The sequence below is a fragment of the Columba livia genome, chromosome 4 (assembly GCF_036013475.1).
Source record: "Columba livia isolate bColLiv1 breed racing homer chromosome 4, bColLiv1.pat.W.v2, whole genome shotgun sequence".
NCBI lineage: Eukaryota > Metazoa > Chordata > Aves > Columbiformes > Columbidae > Columba > Columba livia.
The window spans coordinates 46,681,800-46,699,713 of NC_088605.1; the positions used below are offsets into that span (position 1 = coordinate 46,681,800).

At 40.7% G+C, this 17,914-nt stretch overlaps 1 protein-coding gene across 5 annotated transcripts in view; it reads left to right on the forward strand.

Annotated features, from left to right (window-relative positions):
- Nucleotides 1-17,914, forward strand: part of TMEM154 (transmembrane protein 154) — a 37,304-nt gene that overhangs the window by 3,980 nt on the left and 15,410 nt on the right. Inside the window, exons 2-6 of one of the 5 annotated variants that reach the window (XR_010472532.1) lie at nt 4,519-4,830; nt 6,588-6,615; nt 7,768-7,860; nt 9,387-9,447; nt 13,007-17,091. Coding sequence is in view for 3 of the 5 variants with exons in the window: in XM_065062741.1 (XP_064918813.1) it covers nt 4,519-4,830; nt 6,588-6,615; nt 7,768-7,853; nt 9,387-9,447; nt 13,527-13,554 (515 nt within the window). In the remaining 2 variants the exon portion in view is untranslated. Of the gene's footprint in view, nt 1-4,518; nt 4,831-6,587; nt 6,616-7,767; nt 7,861-9,386; nt 9,448-13,006; nt 17,092-17,914 lie in introns of those variants that run through there. The other 4 variants (XR_010472533.1, XM_065062742.1, XM_065062741.1 and 1 more) reach the window with 4 other exon arrangements.

A 17,914-nucleotide genomic window follows, 5' to 3' on the forward strand; every position in this document is an offset into this window, starting at 1 on the left:
AATCCATGTATGGAGCAGAGTGATATAGGATATGGTAACCTTGCTCCAGCTTACACAGCTTTATAGCATTTTCTTGTTTTGTCACCCTCTCGTGAGCCTTCCTTTCACTGCATTTTTATAGCTTATAGGAAAGCTTGGAGAAATAAGAGATTCCCTTTCAAACTAATAAGCTTGACTATCCCATTGACTTAGCTCTTGCTTTTCCTCTATGCCATTCCTTTTTCTTTTGTAAGTTGGTACTACAGTGCAATTTCAAAAATTCCCTTCAGAGATCCCAACCCTCAAGTCTGATGAGAGAGCAGCAGGGAGACTGATGATTTATTGCAGAACCAAATGTGCTGACTGCTGGCTATTTTCCTTTGCCTCACATCCAATTGAAATCAGAAACCTGTTTGCCCACTTACTTCATCAAGAAGCTCATATCACCACCTCTGAGTACTGCAGCACAAACCTCAGAGGAAAAAATGCTGCAACAACAGAAATTATGTTTGTTTGTTTGAGATGCAGTTGTTTGGACTCTAGTCTGCAAAGCTGCTCAGTATATTCACCTCCCTCTGCCTCCCTTGAGAGGCAGGCTTGGGCGCACCTCCAAAACTCATGCAGAGACCATCAGTAATCAGAGCATCATTTTAAAATAGAAAATACTGAAGAATATCTTCTACCATGGCATCTGCATACAGGGACATAGCCTTTATGTAATTCGTAAGAACCCTAATGGAACCTTTTTTTGAGCTGCTGCTAGTGCTTGCTCAGGTATTTTGGTCCCTTGAGGACTAGATCCTCTGATACCTCAGTGGTGGGAACCTGAGAACTTCTTAGCTTCCAGTTCCAGCTATGCCCAGCTCCCCAGCAGGGTGGAACGCAGCTGCATGCCAGCCCCTTTCTTTTCTGCTCTTGAAAGCATAGAGAATGGCAATAAGGGCTGGGCTGAAACTGTGGTATGCTCTTCCTTCGACACAGGGAGAGGCCACCAGTACTCCTGCCCCAGGCAGTCCAGACAAAGCTGAAATTGATGCTGTTGTTGTGTGAGCACCTGCTCTTTGGCCAAGATGTGCAGAGGGCCCAGTACAGATGTGCCAACAGCACAAGGCTGAGCTCAGCAAGCAGATGGGCATGGGTTTTGCAAAGTCAAGAAGATATCTATATTGTCAGATGTGACTTGCTCCTTGTTCCACTCCATTTGCCTTGGTTTTCCATTCTGAATGTATGTTATGGTCAGATTCCCTTTTAGAGGGAGCTCATAGATCTCTGCAAGGTGAAACCCAAGCACAGCTGACAAGACAGTTCATGGTATGAATGACCACCGCAAATTTGTCTCCCTCCAGGCAGGGAGAAAATGTTTTAATAGCATCTCACAAAGTCTCTGACTTTCAGATGCTCTCCAGCCCTGCTCCAAACATCGCAACATCCACCTTTCATTCAGCCTATGAAACAGCCACTGGGGCCAGCTGCAAGACAGCCCACTTGCTATTTTGAGCACTTTAAATTGAAAAGCTATGAAAAATAACAACTAGCTTGGGGCCAACCACGTGGGTCTCATGTGGCCCAGGCAGTTGGCTGTGGCAAGCACTGTGCCTGCACCAGGAGGCCCAAATCTACCCTCACCAGGCTAGAAGTACAAATCCTTCCCTGGTGCGAGCCAGGCAGGTATTGATTTTCTCACCATGTAAAAAATCTGACGTGTGGGTGGCCTGAGAGCAAGAGCAGCCCCTCTGTGACAGGTGGGGCATCCCTTAGATCTGAGCTCCAGTCCTCAAAGCTGACAGGCAGAAGGGCTGGAGAGAGATGTGTCAAGGCAGCAGGTGAACCATGGGAAATAAGAGCAATATCTTTGCAAGAACATTGTACAATTGACTGCCCTGCTGCTGAAAGACATATTTAATTCACTCTGAGAAAAGATCTCTGTAAGAGGAAATGGTGTTCACAGAAGTGATGCTGTTTTGTCCCTGGAATTATGCAAAGTGAACAAAAATACATGGCAGCAAGGTCACTCCCTGTGATTTGCTATTTTATTTGCCTAGAGACTGGAAAAGGTAATTCTATTTCACACAGAGAAAAATTACTTGAAATCTGCTTCATAGCTCAGAACCAGGCAAATAAAAAGTACCAGAGACACCAGAAATTGTCTTGGAAATCAAGTGCAACATATGTTGCAGCTGAGAGTTTAACCCTGCAGTTTTTGAGGTGTGACTGTTTGCTTTTGCTTTCAAGTCACACCATGCTTTAGACATTTGAAAAATCCATTTCAGCTCTAAGGCTAAATGAAAAATAAGGTGTTTTCCCCACACCCTTTTTGCATTTGTACTATTTTAAGCAACGGGCTTGTCCTTGTCAATATATCAAATGAGGCAGATGACAGGTTTCAAGGGCAATGGCTAGAGGAGGAAAATGAAGTAAGGTCATTGAAGTGGTTCACTGAGGCTGTGGTGGCCATCGGCTCCACTAGCAGCACAGTCCATCACTCCATAATGCCCTGGTCTGCAGCACAGCCACCTCTAGTGATACCTTGCTGCTCTGTGCAACAGCAGTCAAAATGCAGCAGCTGCTTGCACCAAGGACTGTAAACTACACTGGGAAAGATAAGTCAGTGGCCAAAACTAATGAGGGAGAGGAGCTCTTCATCTTGTCCTCTGCGATAGGATTAAGGAGAACCAGCAGGTCATGGGAAGGGTGAAGGAGCACATGCATAACGGGTCATTACCCACAAGGGAGGCAGAGATAGTGTTTTGCTCTTGACTGAAATACAAAATACAGAAGAATATAACATAGAGACTATCAATACAAATTGTTTTTCCAGCGGAGAGCTAACATTTTCATTGTCATATTGCAGTGAAAGAGTCTGGTGACCTTTACAGGATTAAATGCTATATTCAAGTATTGGGTATTATTTATTAAATATTAAAGTTATTTCATAGCTTTTAGGAAAGCATGAAATCAGGGGCCTGAGTGTTAAGTGTGGCATAAAAATCTAGATAAATCACTGCTGTGACACTCAAATGATTTTATTTTTTTGAAATTTGGTTTCCTGGAACACAGTCTCATGAGCTACTCATCTCCTCTTTGATACAAATCTGACAGGAGAGGAGATGCTGCAGAGTGGATTAAGCAAGAGATAGCGCTCTAATCCCAGTTTTCCTTTCCCTCTTGGCATCCCTTGGAAGGACAGCATCCCGTCCTTCTGATTTCTCATTTGTAAAATGGAGATGATAACTGCTCATCTCTCAGGGCCATTATGAAGATTAATGTGTTTACAAAAGCATTTAAAATGCTAAGTACTTTTGGTTCCAGTCCTGTGAGATTTGAAATGCCAGCACTGAGGTGCTAGAAACCTTAAGCTCTTATTAACTCTAGTGGAAACTATGGCTGCCCAGCATTTTACAAGAATGGGGAGCAACACATCATTGCAAAAGTCATGAAACCCCATCCTGCTTTATTGCATAAAATGGGAGTTGCATCATGCCAATGTTGTATCTGAAAGGGCAGATAACACCAAAAAATCATAACTTCATTTCATGCTAAGAAAATTATTGAAGGTTTTGCATTCTGAAATATGATGGTGTAATTTATCTAGGGACTGATTCCTGTACCTCTGGCTATGACAGGATTTTTTACATTGGTAAGGAATATAGTGTCAGCCCCAAATTTGCTATGCTTTTGTTAAGCTTTAAACTCCATGACAGTAAACAGACTCTTAATTAGCCACAAAAAAGGTTGTTTCACTATTACCAACATAACCAATTTTAGCCACTTTTCTTGCAAAATACATGCTAAATGAAACCAAAACACAAATCAAGCTTCAAAACCCCCACTCTTAAAATTTGTGAAAAACACCCAGCACTGATTCTTTACTGCATGCTCCTTTATCCAGCCCACAGAATCAGAGAGAGGAGCAGTTAATTGCATTTGTATCCAGTAAAGTCCCTGTGTTATTACTACCTCTTCTAGTCCAAGCAGAAGTGAAAGTCAGCAGATTCTGCAGACCTCAGACTTCTGTTTTTCACAGCAAAGCAAATTTAATACATTTGAGAAAGGCACAGAAACATGTTGAAGAGTGAGCGGATAGAACCAGTGAAGCTGGGATGCTGATCTCCCCAGAGGGAGTACCAACTCCTTGGGTAAGGAAGGATGAAAGAGGTTGTGACCATACGTGCCAAGGCTGAGGAGCAAAGCAGGATGGTGTGGTTTGCTGAGAAGATAACTTTTACGTGAGAGAGAGACCGGATGCCAACCTGCAGGAAAAAAGGTCTGGTTTTGCAAGACAGCTGCACACAGGGAATCCAGGCATGCTGATGCATTCCAGTAAAACCCAGCTGACAGACGCGGTCAGGACTGGTAAGATTCTGTGACCAATTTGTGATCTAATTTTACATCTGACTTCAAATCTATGTGTATGGGGCATCTGCTGATTTGTTTTTCAAGACATGCAATGAAAAGTTACTATTAAAGCTGTACATTTTGACTTACTGATAATACAAATAAAATGCATGAAATGTTAAGTTGTCCTCATATATTTGGCAGGCTCTGAAAACGATGGTTCAGGAGATGGATTGCCGATATTATCCACCAGTACAGTAACACCTCCTCCTGCTACACATCCTTCAACTGTGGATGACCGTGAGCCAGTACTTGTTACTGCAAGCGCTACTGAAAGTGGTTTTGAAACAAAAAGTACTCCAAATACTGAATTGAATGCCACGAACAATCAGGACAGCCTAGAAGTGGCAGAACAGTCAATCTTGATATACATTGTCCCCGTTGTGCTGCTGGTCCTGCTGATTTTGCTGATTGCATTTTTTGTAATACATCATAAAAGGAAAAAGTCTAAGCAAGGTAAATTTGCCTACTTGTGCATCTGAAGGGTATTTTTAGGACACACTTGACATGAACAAAACATTATTTGGAGGCCTGAGATGCCACATGTAGTATGCAGTTCTCTGGTTGTAGTTGCACATAGGACAGATAGGAAAAGGATCCGTCCCCAGCCAGCTGTATTTGGGCACGCAACTGTCCTTGGGCAGGGGCTCCTTCTGCTCCTGCTCTCGCTGCACACCCACGGGATCCACCACACCAAGCTCCATCTCCTGGCAGTGCCAGGACCAGCATACAGACATAAGCAGGTGGCTGCAAACACTCATGCCATCTTTATGCTTAATACCTTCATGCAAGGTGAATGTAATGCTCGTGTTGCCTATACTGCCCACAGGGTAAAGCTCCTCAGAGCTTCAATAAAATAAGAACAAGTGAAACCATTTAATGTAATCCTTTAAAAGGATCCTGTAGGGTCGTGGCAGCTATGAAGGTATCACAGTAAATGAGCTGGGAGTCCAGGGGTCAGACAGCCTGGGGGCTGCAGTAGGGAGAGCAGCACTACAGGAAACTACCTTGATCTGTTAGCAAAAAAAGAAATTAGAAACTAGGAATATGAAGCAACAGAAAAAACCCTGAGGTGTCTTATTAAAACCACGCAATTGGTAAGTGAAAACCTAAAATGGTCGTATCAGTACCTTTACAGAACAGGAGTGCAGCTGTAAGCTCCTCAGTCTGCAGTGACATACGTTCAACATAGATTTTTTTAAAGTCCATTTTTCAGGCATTTTTAGGCTGCACCTGCTTTATCACCAGGTTACTCTCATAACAAACTTTGAATCACAATCAGGCATCTAGTTCCCCACCTGTTTCTGCATGACGTGAAACGCAGATAAACTCTTCAGAGGGATAGGAAACGTGGAGCCTTGCAGGAGCACAATCCTGGCATCTCTTGCCCTGTGCATATTGCTTGGAGCTTGGATTTTGGGCATCCTCAAGGTAGTGGCAGGTGGCTCCATGGCCCTGAGTGGCTCTGCAGACAGGGAATGTGCTGGAACAAGTGGGAGATGTCAGCAGCCATTGCAACATTGTATTAAAAATAAGCTGCTATAAGACAATATACAATGTGAAACCTGTATGTAGTTCTTAATTCTTTTTTGAGGGCTGAGACTTCCTCAAGAGGAAGTTGTTTATCTGAATAATAGCTGTTACACTACTATTTTCCCCATCTTTACTTTGTCTTGGGGTGACAACTTGCTTTGGATCCCTTTTGGCATCTGGCTAGTTCAGCTTCATTTACCTGAGATTTAATCTGCCATGCAAGTCTATTATCTCCTTCTTCTCTCCATGAATGGCTCCCAGAGTCTCCAGGCAGAGACAGATTGCACACAGATAGTCTGCAGCAAAATATCGCAAAGCTTCCAGAAAATTTTTTTGCAGCAGTGGTTCCTTTTCAGGATGCCATTTCTCTCACAACATCTGTGTTGCTCAGGAGAACGTGCAACTGCAGTGTCCTGCCCACCATGGCACCAACAGGCGGCTTCCTCCCAGCATGGCTGAGCTAATAACGAGCTGCTTTTAGTGTGTTCAAGATTAAAAATAATGAGTTCCTCTGAAAATTGCAAACAGTATGAGATATTTTGTCGTTCATCTACAAATTAACTACCATGCCTTTTGAAAATGCAACCTGTTTTACATGACCCTATTCAAGACTTGCCTGCAGTCTGGACCTTCTATATATAAAGAGCAGAACTATGAACACCAACTTTTTTCTTTTCCAGATGAGCTGGGAAGTGAAAATGTGAAAAGGTAAAGTTTATGAATGTTACTTTTAAAAAATTCTCTTACTCCAACAAGATATAATTTTTTTTGGCTCCTTCACTACCTAACTGTACACTGAACACCATTACCTTTTGCCATTAATTCTCCCAGTTAACTACCTTGAGAGGTGGCTAAAGCATGACTTCAGTATTTTGCTGAAGGTGTAAGACTGGAACAGAAGTACAGGCATTATGGTGGCAGAGGTGAGCGCTGCCCTACCACCACGCCTACACCTCCTCTAGGCACCTCCAGCCACAAGATGCCACAAGCTATGGGTATACCATGAGCAAAAGGGATCAGTTCCCAGGCTCAGCACAGACTTTTTCTATTCAGAATAAGCACTGTGTCTTGCTCCCCTGTTTTTCAAGTTTGTCTTCTCACTCTGAGGTGAGGCAGAAAAGCTCGCCCAGCTGCTGTGGAAGTAATGCCTAAGCTGCTGGGAAAACAAGCCAAAAGCTGCGTGGCTCTTACACAACTGATAATTTTTATCATTACATTTTATTGAGCTCCATCTTGCTGATCAATGCTGGAAGTTATCAAATTGACTTCACAGGGAAATAAAAAGATGGGTTTGCTAATAATATTTTTTTCTCTACCCTGTGACTCCAGGAATGACCAGCAAAGGGAAGCTAAACAGGCTTCTGAATGAATGCAGAGTTACTTTACTTACAACCTTTCCATTTTGAAGACACTGACAACATCGCTTGCAGATAGGATTAAACTTTAGACCCTCCGCTTTTATCACTGGAGCAACAGGACTTTTGCTGTTTGTTCCAGCTGGCCAGAGTTGAACTATTGCATGTTTTGATTTTCTATTTACAGTAGGTCCAGTTCTTGAATACCTGCAGTGGTCCCTGTTCTCTGACATACCCCAGGCTGCACTGTCAGAGTTCCTTTGCATGTGGGGTCCCAGGCAGCCCCACCTCTGCCCAGGACCAGCATCTCACTGCCACTCCACATCTGTTTGCAGCTGTTTTATTTGCACCCGCTGGGCTGACATCTTCTCAGATTACTTGGCTAGGATGGCTACATGTGCCTGGAATGATGAAAGACTGATAGAAAATTACTACATTATAAATTGCTTGAATGAAGCATTTTGTGTAATGTCTTTCCCTCCCCCCCGCCCCTTTTTCTCTCAAGTCCTATTTTTGAAGAAGACACGCCCTCTGTTATGGAGATAGAAATGGAAGAACTTGATAAATGGATGAACAGCATGAACAAAAATGGTACACGGTAACCCCTCTACTCCATCATTCCTCTCTTTATAGCTGATGTAGATCCCATGTGTAGAAAATCAGAGGCATTTTGTATGTATGTCACTGCTTTTTCTACAATATTTTTAGTTATGTTCTTGTCTCCCTGCTACTAAAACAGCAGCACAAGTGTCAGGGGTAGAATTGTTCAGATGAGTATTTTAGTTTGTGTGGGAGCTCGTTTTTAACATATGATGGAATATCAAATGTTTTGAGTTTCCAATAGACACTTCTATTAAATGCACATATAGCTGTGAACAGTATTTATATTTTTAAAGTCACATTTTTAGTCCTAAGCATACTAGTTCTCCCTGAAGCATCTAGTCCTCTCAGACTTCAGTTTGTACAGTTCTGTGCTCCACATCATGCTATCATAGAAGAAACACACATTTACTCATAGTTCAGATGACCATTTACTTACAATTGCTGCCAGGACACTATGACTATATTCCTCCCCTCTCAATATCCTTTCCTTTACTTGCCATCTCTACCACATGAAAGACAAGCTGATCTGTGCTGCCAGCACCGTTCACCATCTACATCCCCTCCAGCAAGTCCAGCAGCCCATGGAGCAATTGGTACCCATGGTAACTACCACCAGCAGCATCTTCAGTGCCTTCTTAGCTACTTTGAACTATCTTGTATTTCTTCCTCCTTTTTACTCCCAGCTGAAATCTCCTAGTCAAAATCTCTAAGAGCGTCACATCCTCCTTCAGGGCTTTCCTCAAAAACTGCAGGTTGTTGGTAAGGTGTGAATTAACCAAGCCCTGATTTTGAGCTGCTAACAGCTTTTCACTGGCTAGGAAATGCTGAAACCCTGACTTCCTTTTTTTTTTTTTTCATTCCTGGTCCCTTGTCTTACATCCAAATGGCTCATTTGCCCGACCTCCTAGGGGTGTTTTGTTTTTCAGGCTATAAAAATCTTTGGAGCGTTTCTTTGCATTAGCACAGTACTCCACACGGTGGGGTTTTGACCTTCGCAGTCTGTAAGCTCTACCAAAAAACGTGCTAAATGGCAGGAGTGAAATAGAGGCATTGAGTGTAATACATAGAGAAACAGTGCTGTAAAATATCTTTTAAATTCCATGGGCAGAAGGGAGCAAATATTGGGTTTTTTTCCAATATTGTTCCCTAAACCCCAGCCCTGAATTCCCAGCTGTACTATAAAGCAGATGCAACTATAAGCAGTGGAAGATTAACAAATAGTCCTCGCCAGGGTAGTTTCTGGGAAACAGTCCTCAAAAGTACTTAATTTGTATCGGTGTGCATAAACAACTGAAATATATATAATAAAGCAATGACAGCAACACCTATTCAAGGTAAGGAGGATTTGAGACAACATTTACACTATGTAGACTGTGCTGATTTTACATATAAAAGGGTACAGAATATAATCTGCAGTTTTACATTCTAGAGACACTGCACCAGAAATGTTGATGCAATTTTTAAATAAATGAAGAATCACTGCTAAGTGTAACTATAGTTTTGTTTCTTATCATTTTTCAGCTGATTGTGAATGTTTGCCTACTGTAAGAGAAGAAGAAAAAGAATCAATTGCTAACCCAAGGTACTTTTAGTTCACTATATTATTTGAAGAAATATGGTCAATGTCATTCCAAAATAATATATTTTTTAAATATATTTTGTTATAAATAGACTGATTCTTTGGTCTATTTAAGTGTAAAAAGATCTTTTATATAGGAACTTTGATTTCCACTTAAACAAATGGTTTGATGCTCTTATTTCTAAGATGGTCTCTGCCTGTAAATTGCACTCCTAAATAATCTTGTGGTTGTAAACCCACACAAGATAGACAACCAGATGGCACAGACTGAGTTTCACTCACTGATCAGGCTTTAATCACAGTTTCCCAAGGTGTTAATACAAGCATTTAGCATAGCTCCCTTGGTACTCCTTGCCAGTGCAGACACCCAGCTCCCCTCTGCCACCAGGTACCCGTAGGTCCCTGAGAACCACTGCCAGATGTTTCAGCTGCAGCTGTGACCTGCCAGACAGGGGCTGGTCTGACACTAAGGAAAAGCCAAAGGATTTTCCCAGCACCCTCATGCAGCGCATCCCCAGACCTGGCACCAATTCACAGGCACAAGCAGAGATCCCAGGACTGATGCAAAAACATGATCCTGACAGCTTGTAAACTTCAAAACTTTCCAGCTGGTTTCCCCAGGATTTTGGCCAAAACCCCTAAACCCCTCTCAGACTCCCATTTTCCCTAACTAAAACTGAGCCTGGAGTTTCAGCTGGAAGCAAAGGGCTGTATGTCAGCCCTGCCTGTATGCTTGTGTTGCAGCTGCATTTCAGGGAGTGGGTGAGGCAGCTCCTCTGTGCCAGGTTACAATAACAAGCAATTAAACCATCCTGCCCATTGAGAAAGTCCTTGGTGTGGTGGAAGCGGGGGGTGGGGATGGTGAGAGGTGGCCCTGAGTCTCCCCTTCCCACAGGATCAGATAATGCAGCCCAACACATCCCTCAGACAGAGCTGCACCTTCCACTGTAGACCATCATAATATTCTGGTCCCTCTCTTTCCTGACTTTCCTTGTTCAGGGGTGAAATAGCAGTGATGCTAAATCACCACTGCTGGAGAGTTTGCAACTTGGTGGCTCCAAAGCTGCAGTTTCAAAGTAGCTTCTGGATGCAGCAGCTCCACCACTGCAGCTATTTGTATTTTAAAACTTTCCAGTTATGGTTATTGCAAGAGAGATTGCCTTTGTGGGTTGTTTAAAAAACAAAAACACTCCAGATGCAATCATTTTACCTTGCACTGCTGGAAAAGATGCTGGCTTCGCTAGCCATCTGGGTCTTCCTTGACAGAGTCTAAATGATAACTCAGAGATGGAAAATTTCTAAGGAGAGTCAACTGCACAATGGTTCTCTAAAAAAACAGGTTTGCTGGACATGGCACTAACTACAGGCAGGGAGTATGGGACAAAGTATGCTTGAGCCATATGCTAGTACCAGCAGAAGGCAGTGTAGTATAAAAGGCTTTTTAGGCATGACAACACTCTGAGAATTATATTTATTTCCCAGAAATTTAACAGTTCATTTTAAGGAAAGAAAAAAAAAAACACCAAACATCATGACCTAGCAGCTCGAGCTGGCATTTTAAATACCACCCTTGCTAAAGTGCTTTCATACAGGATTTACACTAACCCCACCAAAAGGAGGGGGGTTTGCTCCTGATTGGCAAAAGGTATCTTGGGCTACACTCTACCTCAAGTTCTCCACCTGTAAAATAGAGATATTGTAACTTCAAAGCACTATAGTGAGGATTAAGCCTTGATGCAGAAGAGCAGCCCTGTTCAGATAAGTATGCTTCATTTGAAGGTGCACACTTTATTCAAGCATATTTTCTTACGACTGGTATCTTAGGATCAGGCTGCAGAGAAATGTATGCCTTTAAATTGTAGGAAGGCAAACAAATGTAAATAAAGAGAGGAGATTTATCTCTAAAACATTTAGAGCTGCTCAGGCAAAGGATATTTGTTGAATACAAAGTACAAGATTATCAGGTTCAATTTCAGATTCTGGAAGACTGCTTTGTTGAGGCAAATATATTCTCAAATTATGGTAATTCCTGGTTTAGATTTTATTGATGATGTTGTTTTCCTGTTTCATACAATATATTGGGGGGAACAGTGTTCATCAAGACCCAGATGTTTTGAACTATGAATTGATTTTTATAAGATATCATTTTGAAAACATCTGAGACTAAATTTTTCAACAATGACATTGACATTTTCAGAAACAAAGTTGTTCCAAAACTGCTTTTCAGAATAAGTTATTTTTTGATATAAAATTTTTCAAAGTTTTAAAGAGCAGAACCCTGTGGTGGTAAAATATATCTAAGTTGTTTCCTTTAACTCAAAACTACTTTTTCAGATTTCATTTTACATGAAATTTTGAAACGCGCTTCATTTCAAAGAGAAACTGAAGTGGTGGGATTTCCTGGTAAACAACAAAGGTTCCCATTTATTTCTGCAACTGAACCATATCATACCAAAGTCTGTTGTTCTTCCCTGACTAAACTCTTAGCTGAATAAATAACACCAGAAAGAGAACTATGCACAGATAAATGGGTGTTTCAGCAAATCTTTTGAGCAAGAAAAGTGTAAGACTACAAAGTAAAACAATACAAAGCTTTTGTTCTGGCAAACATCTGTACTAATGAGCATCAAGGCTGCAGATTCACACACAAGAGGCAAGACATGACAGCCCAGGCTCCTTTGTAGCTGGTGGTCATCTGCCTTGCGCATAAGCCAAGTTAAGAATATATGTGTTTAAATACATTAAATTTTAAATATATATATTTAAAATAATACATCTTGCCTTTAAAACCTAGTGCTAAAAATCACAATAGTACCTGAGTGGAGAGCCAAGAAATATTCCCAGTCTTGATGCGGCCAGGGTTCCTGCAGCTGCAGGAGGGAGTGGGCAAGGGGGCTGCTGCCTGTGTGGTGCACAAGGGGGTGTCAGACCAGTCTCTTCTCCTGGGACCTTTATTCTCTGGCAGACAGAGGTGCAGCCTTTCCCCTTCCCAGCATTGCTGTTTGTAGTCTGCCAAGTATGAAAACACACACCAAGTGAAATATTAAGATTCTAAGCAGCCCTTTTATCTTCAGTGGTGGTTTAAAATCCTGCTGTTAATGCTAACTGAAATCTAACCAGCTGATAAAAGAGAATGTTGCATTCTTTATGTTGGCATGAACCAAACGTTTATTAATAAAAGCACAAGGGAGAAAACTAGCTAGGCAGAAACCAGCAAGACAAAGAAAACTCACTTGTTACAAGGCCAGATTTAGTACTAAAATTCCATCTATAAAAAAATTGTCCTTATCTGTGGGAAGAGGGCAATTTTGTTGCTCAGTCCCCACCTGGGAGCAGGAGCAAGGGTGCTCTGGGGAGCCACTAACCAGTAATCAGACCAGCCCTCACTGCCAGCATCCAGCACCACATATGGGTCCTTTCGTGCATTGCATGGCTGACACATGAGTTTTCTAACACCTTCTTGTGGACTCTAGAGATACTCTTGCATACTATTTCCTGCTGAGACAACCAAACCCATAGCATGACCCTGGTGTGTTTTCTTTTCTTTTCCATGTACACACAGTGATGGTGAATCATGAAGTCAGAACAGCAAAGAACTGGTTAAAGAAAAGTAGTGCACAATCTAACGGTCCCTCATATTGGATGAACTGGATTTAAATATAATTAATCTCAAAAGGCCAGAGAAGCACGTGCTTTTATTGTGTCTTGCTACATACAGTCTTCAGAAAGGAAACATCACCAAGGGGAAGAGAAAAAGAAAAGAATAAAAGGAGAAGCACTATAGTAAGATTAGGGGTTCATTTAAATTCCTTCTGCAATGAGATTCTTCCCACCCCACTCTCCCCCCCAAAAAATCTAAAAATAGTTCATGTTTTTGTCTATTTCTTAAGTTGTATATCATGCAGCACTTAAAAACACTTCTGTTCCAAGTTTGGAGGGTTTCTTAATACTTTTTTGTGCCTTTTTTAATATGAACAGGATCCATAATTCTGGTCTACCCTGCTTTGGTGGATGCAAAGCTCATCCTATGCAATGTTTGTTTTTCAACTTCCTTTTTGGTAACAGTGCACTGATTTGCACAGGGCTTCTGCTGGGGAGGTACCACACTAGGATGGACAGACCAGGTCTGAGGACAGACAGAGCAGCTGAAAGGCCTCTTCAAGGATTCCTTAGAAGGCACTGCAGCCCAGCAAGGCTGGACTGCAGCCCCCCCAACTACAGTCTTTCTAGTGTGCCTTTTAGTTTTCAAATTAAAATGAAAAATATTATTTTAAGACTGCCTTTCAGTTCATTGTCTCCACAGATTAGTACCCTGGGCTGGCTCTAACCTTTTAACCCTGCTCCTTGCTCAGTGCTGTTCTCTAACAATCACCTACTTCAGGAATATTCATCTTGAAAACTTTTTTTTTTTTTTTAATGAGAGGTTGAAAAATTGAACAATTCAGTAGTCACACCAAACGTAAGTTTAGGTAAGTGTTGTGTAACTACTTGATCAAGGCTTTAAGATGCAATAAGATTTCTGCTTCTTCTGGTTTTGAATATTGAACTTGCAATATCTGAAAGACATGGACTTGTAAGAGTGCCTGGTCGTTTTTAATTACACTGCAAAAAAAATACTCCTGACATAACTCAAGGTGGTAATATAAATGTTGTAACTGCATCCACTGATTTTAGGTGGTATGTCCCTTACGGATGTAGTTTAAATAAGGAACACAAAAGAAAGTGGATCCTCATCTGTGTAAAGCTTCCCCCACCTCTTTTAAAATATTAAGTTAACATCCAACCACATCTTATATCCTACCCTATTATATCCTGCCTATCCTCATCTTATTTAAATGCATAATTTCTTCCCACTCAATATGTGTTTAATATGATCAGTTTTGCTTTGCCTGCAAATATTTCACTAATATGTTATCATGTACAGCTTGGTTAAAGAGAGCAAACAAAAGTTTCCAGCGTCTGGCATGACAGCGAAGTGTCACTAAAAGCTGACAAACACAGAGGAGGGTTCAGCTTTGTGAGTAACTGAGGATGTGTCAGAATATAAAATGGAAAAAAATGTTCACAGCTAACCCTATTCATTCATTACTGAGTATGACTTGACTAGTAATTCCGTGAAAGAGATTTCATCATTGTTCCAAAACAATTGCAAGTATTGGATTTAATATATGAGTGATAGTCAATTTTCCCTGCTTGGATGTTTTTTAACTTTAAAAAAGTTTAAGTTGATCTTTCAAAACTTTTAACCATTTCCACAAGTTCCTGACAGTAAACTCATTCTCTAGAATATTGATTTAAAGTAATGCAATCACAAGGGGGGAATAAGTGAAAGACTGAAAAACAGAAAATCAAAAAAATGGAAGTGGATGTTTTCTAGTAGCAGCTTTTTTAACAACTACTTTGCAACAAGGATGTTATGCTCAGACTTCCTACTATTTGCAAAGCACTAGCCTGCAGGTGCCGAAAACAGAGTGTGGTTTCTTTTAACAGTACAGGCTAAAAAGATGTATTTTGAGATGTGTACCAGCTGTGTGGCTGGAGGGCAGGCAGCAGTGACCCAGCAGTTGCAACACCAGTGCGCAGTGGTGACTCTCTTCCTGATTTGCCTTTTTTTTATTTTTGAAAGCTAACCGAGCCCAAAAGTGACATTACCTGGTATGACTCAATTCTGACATGCTCATGATCCTTCACCCTGTCCTAACCACACCTATGATAGTGCAGTGCACTAACTCTGTCCGCTACAGCACTGGAAAAAAATCTGTGTCATGAATGTGTTTTATTGCTAGCTTGAGACTAATGTTAATTCTGAGTAGTCCTTCTGCCAGATGAAATGCTATACAGTTTCAAGTAAGTTTCTCAGAGGTTTAGTGTTTCTTAAAAACATTTAAATTTAACTTCAGCAAATGTGTATTCTGTAAACTCATGTTAATAAGCATTAATTCTTATTCCAGAGTTCATGATTAATCTCTGTATCAAGCTTTAAAATCAGTTTTGCCCAGAACTAATGTCTAGGTTAGAGTTTTATAATTATTCAGGTTATGCTATTTATCCTCTCTAAAATCTGGTGGGTCAGGAAATTTCTCTTCCTCTTCTGGAACTTTCAAAGCATTTAAAAACACAAAATAATGTTTTGGACACTTCCTTGGCCAATTATAAATACAAATTACCTCGATCTACTGTTGAATATAAGTCTCATAGTTGCTGAGTTACTATTGAAAAAGACAGCATTTCATAAAATCCCACCCTCCTCATGTGAAACAGACCAAGTTTCAAGTAGTTCAGATACAAGTATAGTTATGAATATTTCTAATAGATTCTGTAAGTGCTAGGCACATATAATTTTCAGTATTTCTATTTTTCCTACACATACTTTACATCTTTACATCATTGTTATTCTTCACCTCTGATCTGAAATCCTGACCTTAGGCTACTTCGTAGGGGATCAGCCACTTGTCTGATAGCCCTCCCAGCTCTGCACTGCCCATTTCACCCCTCTGCTCTTTGTTCAATCTTCATTTTTTATTTTGACTTCTGCATTTGCTGTAGCCACCCCCCAGGACCCACTCAGCTTACAGCCAAATCTTTCTGCGAACCCCAGGATCATGGCTTCAGCATGGTCCCTGCATTGGCTCCTCTCCTCCCTCACCCCATTCGGTATTTCCCCCTCCTGCTTACTTGAGTGCCCCTTGCACTCTATTTTACACTTGTCATCAGTTCCTGGTTGTTCCCTTTTACATACAGTTTCTCTCAGTATACTGATACTAGCAGATTTTTACAAATTTTAATATTGCACCGTGCACTACACAGTATTTATGCCTCTGCTGTAGCACCCTCAACATTAGCCTGATCTGAGCTGATCCACCACCTTGCAACATCTACCACCAACTGATAAGTTATTATCTCTCAGTAGAAACTGAGGAAAAACATGCAAATAGAAAGTCACTTGCACTATGTATTATTCTAAAATGTTTATCAAATGTGATGATTCCTAAGGAACTGTTACCTCCTCTTCCATTTTCATTGAGTATTTCAGTAGTTATCTATCACTACTCAAGAGAATTCAGTATCTAATTCACAGTGCAAGTACTTTCTGTCCTACAGAAGGCAGAAAAGCTACCAATTCAAAGGGGGAATTGTTTGAGAAATACGTGGATCAAAGAAGGGTAATTAAGAACCAGCATCTCTCCTACATATGCTAAAAATCACCATCTTAGAGATTTTTTCAGTAAAATAAAAACAAGTCCTCCATAAAATTGCAAACATGGTTACTGGCATTACCAGCAGTCAATTCATACCGTAATAGTAATACACTTGTAAAGCACATAACTCTTACATTAACCTCAGCAAAAAAACAATGTTGGTTTAGTTTCTAAGTAGCTGTCAGTTATAGATCCATAGTTATCTATGGATCTATGAGAACAGAGTAAATTGTTTAGCAATGCTAAATCTGATGAAGGGCTATAAAAAACCCCAAACTTTTGTTTACATTCTGTACATGAAATTGCTGTATGTGCAACTGTTTTATTAAATAGCTGTTTCAAATGATTTTGTAACAAATATTTCAAAGGGATAATATTGCTCAGTTCTATGTAAGAGTTTGAGATTTTAAAGAACTTTTTCTAATAAAGGTTTGAAGCAGTTCTTAGTGTCTACAGGTACCATCCTTCCCATAGTCCTGCTAATCCATTAAAGTCACTGGGTGCCAATTATTTGTTGTTGATGTCATACTCAGGCCTTAGAAAATGTACAAAGGTATACATAGTATGTAGATATGTTACTCTCATCAGCTAGCTAAAATTCAGACCAAAAAAAGCCTAAAGGCTAGCGCACTAGCCTTTCCAAATTACAGAAGTGGTTTGAAATTAATTTTGCTGAAGAAAGAAAAGCTGCTTTATATTTCATTTTATTTTTTGTTGGGATATTCCAGATTGTCTTTACCAATGATCAAATTCTAGCGCCAGTGAAACCGGTGAATACTCCCATGATTTCACCTTGGGTCATTGTATCCATCTTTCTTAAGTGATCAATCACTTCTCAGGTTTTTCCAGTTAAACACCAAAACTAGAGAGTCTCCAAACTGATAAAGCTGCTGAAATGATTTTCAGCAGATTTAAGGGGAAAGGGATGGCAGGGGGAAAGAAGAAAAGAAATAGAGGTATTTCCAGATAGAAAAGATTAATAAAGCAGACCATTACTTTTATCCATTTTTGCAACAGATGGTTTCATTAGAGTGGAACAGAATGGCCCAGGGGTAATCCAGGAAGTTCAAGTCAGTCTTGATTCCATCTAATGCTTTTAATGTTCAAAGAACCTCACTTTGAGAGCATCACAGCAATCACCAGGCAGTAACTAGCTTTTTCCCCTCTCTCTTGCTTAAACATCCTCTTGGCAAGAAACTAATGTTTGGTATAGGGACAGACTTTTAAAATTTGCATCTTGATGTGGCACTTGTCTAGTTCTCTAGGGAAGT